Here is a 10,970-nt window from a genome sequence, read left to right as displayed (position 1 = left end):
CCCAAAATTCCCTAGTTAGTTACTACGTCATAAACCACCCCAAACACAAGACAAAAGCTGAAATATCAGAATCACTTTTAATTTCATTATTAATGGTTGTATCAATAGTATAAAACAAAATCCGAGGAACGAAACGAATCTGATTTACAGTGACAGAATAATATATATATATATATATATATATATATATATATATATATATATATATATATAGGGTCATGATCATTTTACACCAGTGTAAGTTACACTCTCAATCTTGTCCTTTGATCTCACTTATATCTAAGGGTTCAAAATTTTTAATAATGTGAACCATTGGATACAAGTGGATCAATGGTCATGATTGAGTGTAAAACTTCTAACTCTTACACCGGTATAAAAATATCCTACCCCATATATATATATATATATATATAAGAGAGCAATTATTTAGATATCCAAAAATATTAAAGATGTTGGACCAATGTTGCAATTATTCATCCGGGATACACACATCCAGTGCATTACCGTAAATGAGTAAATCATGCTGGAAACAAACTTTGAGCAAGAAGCCAATAATTGATTTTCCTTCACTAATAGAATTTGCTTGAACAAGCTACGCAAAATTTTGAGGGATTATAGCCAAATTTACAAAACAAATACATTCCTGTGTGCATCAGCTAACATAATTTGCATGGGGCGAAAATTAAGTCCAATGAAATGACAAAACTGATAATGTACAGTTTCCTAAGTATCTCTATAGCAAGTAAAATGTGTTTCTTTGCAAGATTTTCACTATATATGTAACGCTTTGCTTGGCTCATCTTCAAGTTAGGGTAAAAATCAAAAAGGAAAAAGGAACAAATGGGCAAGACTACATTCATCTTGCACATTCCGGATCATCATCGGCTTCAGCCACCTTGTTCAAGGATGCAAATACCATTTCTAGGGATATTTCTCAGATCGCCACAATAGACCAAAATGGGAACAGCAATATCTTATTCCCATGGGTGGAAAAAAAATTCCAGAGAATATACAATAGCTGAAGCTGAGTAATTGCAGAGTGAAAGCCAACAGCCAACACTCCAGGAATCAGCCATTCTGAACCCACATAACTGACTACTCAATTCCTGAAGAGAATCCTTGTCTTGAAGGAAACCCACCAGCTCGAGTCTTGAAAGGTTTCTCACTAACAAAACGTCTATCAGATGGTCCAGCCCCAAGGATCCCCAGCGAGTTAGGATCCATACTCTGAATTCCATTACCCATGGTTCTTTGAGGTGGTGGCTGACCCTGGAAATAATCATCATTTTCAGCTCTTCTTCTTCGTTTCCATGCCTCAGACATGCCTGTATTATTACTTGATTCCGGCATTTGGTGGGTAGTCAAATTCTTGTATCCTCTTTGCCTCTCCATATGTCGAGGGAATGGATAAGAATGGTTAGGATTTCCATTCCTGCTAAATGGACCAGATACTGACCCATTGGCAAGAGGGGGGCCAACCCCTGCTGCATTTTGCTCCAGTTTAAGTTTTGAATAAATTTGATGAAGCCTCTCCCCTGAAAGATGGGAAAAGGTGGAAACATACTTCCACAATCGCATAGTCATTCCTGAAAATTAACAAGAAAAAAAAATCAACTATTCAAATCCTAAATACACAGACAAAACCAGTCCTCTAGTAAATAGAAAACCAAGAGTGACAAAAAAATAAAAGGACCCAGACATGCACAAAGCAGACTATTTTCCAAGAAAATGAGTTTACTCAAACAGAAAATATGCAGAATGGGATTAAGCACATACTATTCTGCTTATAGGGTTCCTCTTCATGTTCTAACACAATTTGATCTATCCTTCGCCCAAGAAGCTGCAAGTAGTTGCGGATTTTTGAAAGCACCTAAAGTATAGGAGGAAAAACAAGTAAATAGTGTTTAGCAAAGGAAAAAGACATAATAAATGGATAGGAGCCTCGACTACAGGTGTACCTTTTCCTTCGGAAGATTGGCGCTGGTTGTCTGCAACCTGTGAAGACGTTTCAAGGTTTTCATTTCTTCAACCATCACATCTTGACACCATTCCATCCATTTTACTTCCTTGAACTGCTCATAAACTTCCTCATCGTCAGACATTTCACCCTCCTCTTTTGGAATAGGTTCAACTTTTAGAGGTTTCTGAAGCCTGTCCTTTCTCATTTGGACATTAACTTTAGAAGAACCCAATTTTATCTTTTTCTCCTGCCCACGTGACAATGAGACGTTCACAAGATGTTCTCTCTCTTTCTTGGAAGGCTTCCTTCCAACTTTGCTATAGGCATTTTTCACACCATGAGCAGCAAGTTCCTAAATGATTTACTCAAGGCATTAGCTCTAGCTATCCATGGCCAATAAGAAAAATGAAGACACCAACCTAAGTGACAAGTAATAACAATTGATTGAAACAAAGTATAATTACCAATCAACAATATATATATATATATATATATATATATATATATATATAGAAAGAGAGAGAGAGTAGGCCTCCATTTGGAGATGCAATAAACCAGGGAAATGGGGAAGAAGATCTTTGAAAGCTCATGCAAGAAAGAGACACCGGTATGATGGTTGTTAGGAGTTACTTCAAATCTTTAACCCAAATTACACATTCTAGTATCTTTGATTTCAGGAATCGCATAAAATTAGAGTCTAAAAACAACAGCTTTCATGGTAGAAATATAAAACCAAAAAAAAATGATAAAACCTCGAGTCACTGTCAATACTCTGATTAGCTGGTCAAGCAAAACCATGTTGCAGAAAAATGACAATGCAAGAGATATTCTTATGTAATAGAAGCCTTTCCCCCAAAGAAGATAACATCACGATCAAAGATAAAAAAATGGAGCTGCTTTGAATCATCAATCGTGTACACAAAATGTGACAAAATCCTTTTAAGAGTGAAACTTAACAATGTTCACAAATCAAGAAAGTGACAAATGTATATAACCGTATAGACGCGGGAATTGTCAAGTACCAAAATAAATCATAAAAAGTAAATACGAAGTCTAATAGGAAAGAAAGTGTTGTAAATATTAGAATTATTTATTTAGTATTTGTATTAGCTAGAATACTCTAGAAGTGTATTTGGACTTAGCTCATTAGGTCTTTTAAGTCTCTTTAAATAAACAACTTTTATACAGCTATTATACAATTCAAATATATACAAATATTTCTTTCAATTTGGTATTAAAGCTCTTGATTCTGAGGGCTCTGCTTTCACAATTGCCGTCGTTAGAGTGGAAACCTTTTTTCTGTTTGCTTCTCACTGCCACCAGCCGCCGCTGGAAAATTTTTCGGAGACCTTTTGGACCGAAAAGAACCTTGATGGATTTTTATTTCTCTGATCTATCCTTCTACGCATTTTTTCCGATTAATCAACGACCCAAACAGTCCCAAATACAGTGAAGTGCACCTATTCAGCACCGTTCAGCACTGTTCCTGTAACTTTTTGGACTCCGGCCAGCCACAGACATGAGTGCTACTGGATCTGTGATTATTTTTTCATTTCGACTTGGTCACGGTCTTCACTTAGTGTTTTGGTACTGTTCCAGCGGAGTTTTTTCACTGTTTTGATCTTTTTGTTTTTTAGCCAGATATATGTCGGATGTTGAAAACACTCCAACCAGTCAACCATTTGATACAAGCCCGATGGCTATTCTTTCTCCAAATGATCTTCCTGCTCTTCATCAGAATTATCGTCTTACTGGAAAAATTTATTTACAATGGTCCTAGCTTGTTCGTACCATCCTCAAAGGACGTCGTAAAATTACTCATCTTGAAGGACCTGTTCATGCCAAAACAGATCCAAAATTTGCTGATTGGAAATGTTGAAGATTCTCTTATTATGACATGGCTATGGAACTCTATGAATCCTGAAGTTAGTCAACATTGCATATTCTTACCTACTGCTCTTGAGATCTGGGATGTTCTTAGGAAGCCCTATTCAATGAAACAAGATGCTCCACCTGTAATGATCTGCGGAATAGGATTTTTTCTACCAAGCAGGGCTCTTTCTCTGTAACAGAGTATTATGGCATTATGAATGCATTGTGGACTGAGCTTGATCAGTACAAGAGTTTGAAGATAGAGTGTAGCAAGGATGCAACCACTCTGGCCACCTCGATTGAAAGAAATCGGATTTTTGACTTTCTTTGTGACCTCAACTCAGAATATGACCCCTATTCGGGTTCAAATTTTTGGTAAGGAAAAATTACCTTCTCTTTCTGAAGTATTTCACACAGGGCTGTCATAATGTATACCAAGTTGTCCGAAGGATATATCATGCTCGCATCTAAAGCCACTACTCCAGCTCCTGTAACCTTTTCCCCTACTCATTGTGTTTTTCAAGATCTCACCACGGGGAAGACGAATGGAGTTGCTAAGAAGTAGGGTGGGTTGTATTATCTGGTTCCAGACTTTGCTACAGAAGGTATCAGGGATCAGACTTTGATAACTCGTCAGTCTACTTCAGATTCTCTTATTTGGCTTCATCACAAGCGCTTGGGTCATCCTCCTTTTAGTTTACTTAAGTCTATGTTTCCGTCTTTATTTGGGTCGCAGTCTGTTGAGTCTTTTAATTATGATGATTGTCAGTTTGCAAAACATCATCGTGTATCCTTTCCTTCTACTGAAATAAAAAGTGTTGCACTTTTTACCATTATTCATTCTAATGTTTGGGGGGCCTTCAAAGGTCCCTAATGTTTCTGGTGCTATGTGGTTTCTCTCTTTTGTTGATGATTATATTCGAATAACATGGATCTTCTTGATAAAAGATAAGGCAGAAGTAACACAGTTGTTTATCCAATTTTATTATATGATTGAAGCCCAGTTTGGTAGAAGTATCAAACGTTTGAGGTCAAATAATGGTACAGAATATGTTAATCATCCCAATTTATTAAAGACAAAGGAATGGTTCATGAACTCACAAGTGTGGATACCCCTCAACAAAATGGGGTTGCTGAAAGAAAAATATCACCATTTGCTTGAAGTTACCAGAGCATTGTTGTTTCAGACATCTGTACCTAACTCTAACTGGGGAGAAGTGTATTAACTGCAGCCTATTTGATCAACCGCTTACCTTCTAGAGTTCTTGGCCATGTAAGTCTTGTTGATCTCATGACCTCTTTTTTCCCTTATGTTCCAATTATGCAGAGTCTCCAGTCTCGTGTCTTTGGCTATGTTGCCTTCGTCCATGTCCATAAACAAAATTGGAGTAAATTAGAGCCTAGAGCTCTTAAGTGTGTCTTCCTTAGTTATGCTCCCAACAAGAAAGGATACAAATGTTACCACCTTTCAAGTCGTAAATTCTTTATCTCTATGGATGTTAGCTTTCATGAGTCTGAGTCCTACTTTCAAAACCCTCAGCTACAGGGGGAGAATGGTATAGAAGCTTCATCAATTTTCTTTGAGTCCGAGTCTCCCTTTCTGTTACCAACATCTCTTACCCAAGTTGAGAAGGAAGACTTTGTTGCTGAGACTGAAAATCCATCTGATTCCTCATCTAACATGCCTCCTATTGATCGACAGAGAGTACTCAAAGCTGGGACACCCGAACTAATATGTCAAAGGAAAAAACAACCCACACTGCTCCACCAAGAACTGTAATCGCCTGAACCGCTAGTAAGTACTGAACGCACTACTTCTTTTATTCCTGAGCCTGATATTAATTCTGATGACTTACTCATTGCTATAAGGAATGGAAAAAATCCTTGTACCCAACAACACCCTATTTCTCATTTTGTCTCCTCTAAGAATCTCTTTATGCAGCATATAAGTTTTATTGAAGGACTTGACTCCATTTCAATCCCGAAATCAATACATGAAGCATTAAAAGATGATCATTGGGTTCAAGCCATGCATGACGAGATGAATGCGTTGGAGAAGAATAATTGTAATATCCCAGGAAAATAATATTAATAAATTAATAATAGTAATAAATTATAAATTAGTAGTAATAATAATAATATGTGATAAATTGTGATTGTTTGAATTATTAATTGATTGATCATTTGTCCATTAATGTTTGATTGATTGATTAGTAATGTAATTGAATTAGGATGACTTAGCAATATTTATTTGATTAGATATGATGAGTCAGCAATATTCTGAGTCATAAGAAATTAAGAATAAAAAGGAAAAAGTGTATGAAGCCAATATCTGAGCCAGATACATCAATGAAGAATAAGAATAATTGCACGAAATCCATATCCGAGCCCAAAACTTCAATTATAAATAGAGGCCTAGCCTAACCAAACCAATTCACTTTCAATCCTCAGTATTTCTCCTCTTCTCCTTTGCTACTCTCTTCTTACCTCAAAATTTTATTTATTTATTTTAATTTGGTCACAACCGCTTCTCTTCCCCAAATTCTAGAAGGTAGCAAACACGGAGACCAGGTAATCCTAATCCCTAGGTGGTTGTAGATTTGTTGTGTATGCAATTTTATTGGGTTTTAACTCCTAAAAGATAATAGAATTAATTATTTTGAGAATAATCTTAATGCTTTGATAACAGATTTTGCCTTTGATAAAATGATGGAAAATTGATTATGTGCAATATGTGTGCGATATAAATCTTATTTAATGATTGTGGAAATTATGATTTTTATACCCTAAAATAATTGAATAATTGTTATGATGATTGGAGATTTTGATATTTTGGACAATTGAAATGATATTCTTGATTAAATTGATGTCATGATATTTTCCAATTATGATATTTATGATTGAATTGGAATTATGTGTGATAGTGAATAATTAATAGTGGGATGATAGCTTTGGGATGATACATCCCAAAGTGATGAACATAACTTTTTGGGCTTTATGCCTTTGATATTTATTTGATGTGGCAATGATGTTTCCGTTCTTCCCAAAGTGGTATCTGATACTAGTAGCAACTTTGGGAAGAGGTGTGCACACTAGGATTTGATATTTTGATTATACGTGGCTGGCAACAGGGTTTCCCGGGTCTGCCATGATTCTCTTCCCACTAAATGGACTAAATAAAGATTAATATAATTAATAACGAGTTGATACTTGATTTGAATTTTTGAGTTATATTACTTGATTTGATTATTATGAGTTTTATTTATTTATTTATTTATTTTTATATATCGGATTTGGATTACCAGCTTTGCTGACTTTTGTGTTTGTTTGACTGCAATGATCCTTCTGGGGGAGCAGACTTTAAGTGAAACAGGTTCTAAAGGATGGGGCCAGCAGTGAGCAGTGAGGATAACTACTCACAGATTTTTGCTAATCCTAAATTTTATGTATAAGACATATCTCTGATTTTATTGTAATATTTATGAATGTAATAAAGAGCCTTGCACTTGTCCTTGTACAGGTACGGCGGTAACATTTCCCCAAATTAGTTTTAGATTAGCTTCCGCAATAGATATAAGATCTTAATAAATAATTAAATATTCTTATTTTATTGAAAATTTCTCTATTATAGGAATATTTTATTGTTAAAATTGTTAGAAATTTGGGGTGTTACAATAAAACATGGGAATTTGTTGACAGGCCAAATGGAAAAAAGGTAGTAGGGTGCAGATAGGTGTATACTCCGAAGTATAATTCTGATGGAACTCTTGAGAGGTATTAAGCTCGATTGGTAGCCAAGGTGTACACACAGACTTATGTTATTGATTACGAAGAGATATTTGCTCCAGTGGCCAAAAAATGAACACTGTAAGAGTTTTATTGTCTATTGCTACTCATTTTAATTGGGATTTGAAACAATTTGATGTGAAAAATGTCTTCCTCAATGGAAAATTAGAAAAAGAGACTTACATGGAGATCCTACTAGGATTTAACTCTACAAATGGATAAAATAAAATTTGCAGATTGAAGAAGACGTTGTATGGCTAGAAACAATTCCCGCGTGCTTGGTTTGGAAGATTTACCAAAGTTATGCTTTCATTGGGATACAAGCAAAGTCAAGTAGATCATATTTAAACATTCTCAGGAAGGTAAGACCATTATCCTTCTAGTTTATGTTGATGATATGATTATAACAGGGGATGATATATGTGAGAAATGTGCTCTAGGAAAAAGACTGACTAATGAATTTGAAGTTAAAGATCTTGAAAATCTGAGATATTTTCTTGGAATAGAAGTTGCTCATTCAAAATAAGGCATTTTTATTTGTCAACGAAAATATGTTCTTGACCTCCTTAAAGGAGGAGGAAAACTCGGGTGTAAACCTTCCAGTACTCCGATTGAGCAGAATCACAGACTAGGAAGTGAAAATGAGAGCCCTCCAATTGACAAAGGACAGTATCAACGAATAGTGGGAAGATTGATATATCTAGCTCATACTAGACCTGATCTAGCTTATGCAGTTAGTATTGTTAGTCAATTCATGCATGAACCGAGGGAGAAACACCTGCGAGTGTGGACAAGATTCTCCAATACCTGAAAGGCACACCAGGCAAAGGACTATTGTTATAGAGAGGAAGAAACCTAAGAAGTTTATACAGACGCTGATTATGCTAGATTTGTGACTAACCGACGGTATACTTCGGGCCATTGTATGTTTCTCTGTGGAAATCTAATAACATGAAGAAGTAAAAAGCAAAATATGGTTGCTAGATCTAGTGCAGAAGCAGAATTTTGGGCCATGGCTCAAGGTATCTATGAGTTATTGTGGCTGAAAATTATTCTCGATGATCTCAAGGTGAGATATGAAGGATCTATGAAGTTACTATGTGATAACAAGTCAGCTATATGTATAGCCCACAATCCAGTCCAACACGAACGAACCAAACATATTGAGATTGATCGCCACTTCAACAAAGAGAAACTAGATAGTGGACTGATCACTACTCCATATATTCCTTTTGGTCATCAATTGGCTGATGTCTTGACTAAGAGTCTTCCTAATGATAGGTTTCAAGAGCTTACTAGCAAGCTGGGAATGATAAATATCCATTCCTCAACTTGAGGGGGAGTGTTGTAAATATTTCTATAAGTGTATTTGGGCTTAGCCCATTAAGCCTTTAAGTCTCTTTAAATAGAGAACTCTTGTACAGCTATTATACAATTCAAATATATCCAAATATTTCTTTCAATTGAAAGCAACTAAGAGAGGCGGGCTCGAATTAAAGATGCCTGTTGCTGATATGTAAGTAGCACATGCAGAAGAAAAAAAAGAATATGATTGAAGTGATAGCATACTTGCTCCAACAGGACATTAGCACGGTCTCTCAAATTTGGAGCTCGTGGCAAAAAAGTTTCATGGTGTTGAAGTTCTGCTGGTGCAATTTTCTTCGTAAGGCCAAGCCTTTCATCCAATCTTATCTTTTCCCAATTACCAAATCCATGATAATATACTCCAAGAAGCAATCTTGAGTCATCAACTATTAACAAGTAAATAGAATCAGCAAAAGCAACAATTAACCAACTCCACTGACTAAATATACAAACTACATAGAGTAGCACATACTTTGATTCCACCCACAACCTTTTGACCAGTTTGAAGGTTTGAGATATGTTAAGACACGGAATTGTGCAATGGGATCTTCATACCGACTAATGCGCTTTGCTAGGAGTTGAAGTTCTTGAACACGGGTAAGCAAGTCATTTGCCTTAACTGGGACACCAAAGAAATCCAACAAAGGCCCCTGGATGCAATATAACATGTAATGAGCATCTAAGCAAATAATGAATATACAAATAACCAATTCCAGGCTTGCTTTGAGAGAAAGAATTTAATTTCATACAAACCTTGGGATCCAAACTTCCAAGATCCACTGCTTCTGTACAGCCATCAATTAGAGCATTGAAGAGTTCAATTTGTGCATCAGGTGGAGCCGCTCCTACTGCACCACCAACCTCAGCAGCAATTAAGTTGATTTGGCTCTCATTCCCAAATTTCATTACCTGGTGATTTAGGTTGGGGATGAGCATACAACATACATACAGCTACAGAAAATAACAAATATGAAGCATGTAACATAAACACCCACACATGCACATAGCAAGCACAAATTCAGAAGATAAGACATCATTAGCAAGAAAAAAAAGGATGTACATTAACTTAAGGAAGTAGCTAATGAAACCCATCTAAAAACCATTTTCTTTGACCCACAGGCAGGCACAAAAATCAACTCACCAAAAAGGAGGGGCATGGGTGGAGACATGCATAAAAAACATTTGAACGAATTTGATTCATAGTAAACCTTGTGAGCATGTGTACACATACATTATTATATGCAACTTAACGAGTTTGTTATAACAATCCTTGATCCCGAGCAACTTTTCGAAGCGATCCCTATTTCAGGACTGATATCCGATTTTTTTTACCAGGTTTCAGACTCTATTACTGTGATGGCTGCAAATTTGATAAGGGGGAGACTCGAATTCTGGGTTAGCTGGGTGATGCTGTTTATTTATCTTAAGGTTGCTACAACTTTGAGTTCTACATTGAAGGAATGTCCGTGTTATGGTTTGTTTCTCCTAGGGAGAGTTGCTTGGGGTGAAGTCTGTTCCAGTTTAGTAATCTCTGTTCTTCTGTTAATGGGGTTGTAATTTGAAGATTTTGGACACCAGAATAAGGTTTTTTTCCGCATTACTGAGCAGTATAAAACTGATCTAGTGTTTGAAGACCAACTTGGAGGTCAAGGGTGCCACCGAGGAGAAAGGCCAAGTACTTCAAAAACTTTGTATTTATTTCAGATTTGTCCTGAGGAGAAGCTAAAAGAAGGTTGAAGACTCCTAGGAACTGTCCACCAAGGACAATGCCAAGGTCTTGTTATTTGGGGTTGGGGGAGGGTACTAGTTGCTTAAGTTCTTGGGCTGAAATGAGTTTGCATTATTTGTCTTATGTTTGCGAGTTTGCTAATTGTAAAAAGCTAAAGCTTACCTTTAATTTTAGGGTAAGTGTTAAGATATTAGGGTTATTAGGCTATAATCTTATTGTTAGTGGGCTTGGGCTTGTACTAGCAACAGTAGTACTTCA

At 36.2% G+C, this 10,970-nt stretch overlaps 1 protein-coding gene across 1 annotated transcript in view; it reads right to left on the bottom strand.

The window, feature by feature from the left end:
* Positions 1-569: 569 nt before the first annotated feature.
* Positions 570-10,970, bottom strand: part of LOC133293252 (protein CHROMATIN REMODELING 5-like) — a 43,617-nt gene continuing 33,216 nt past the window's right edge. The window contains exons 26-31 of the mRNA XM_061491791.1: positions 9,737-9,892; positions 9,456-9,633; positions 9,188-9,369; positions 1,959-2,312; positions 1,777-1,870; positions 570-1,586 (exon numbers count right to left, since the gene is read on the bottom strand). Coding sequence (XP_061347775.1) covers positions 1,096-1,586; positions 1,777-1,870; positions 1,959-2,312; positions 9,188-9,369; positions 9,456-9,633; positions 9,737-9,892 — 1,455 coding nt within the window. The 3' untranslated portion in view covers positions 570-1,095. The remainder of the gene's footprint in view (positions 1,587-1,776; positions 1,871-1,958; positions 2,313-9,187; positions 9,370-9,455; positions 9,634-9,736; positions 9,893-10,970) is intronic.

This window comes from Gastrolobium bilobum, unplaced genomic scaffold (genome assembly GCF_033153095.1).
Source record: "Gastrolobium bilobum isolate Gb01-03AN ecotype WA unplaced genomic scaffold, APGP_CSIRO_Gbil_v1 utg35691, whole genome shotgun sequence".
Lineage (NCBI taxonomy): Eukaryota > Viridiplantae > Streptophyta > Magnoliopsida > Fabales > Fabaceae > Gastrolobium > Gastrolobium bilobum.
This window is presented reverse-complemented; position numbering and strand designations above follow the sequence as displayed.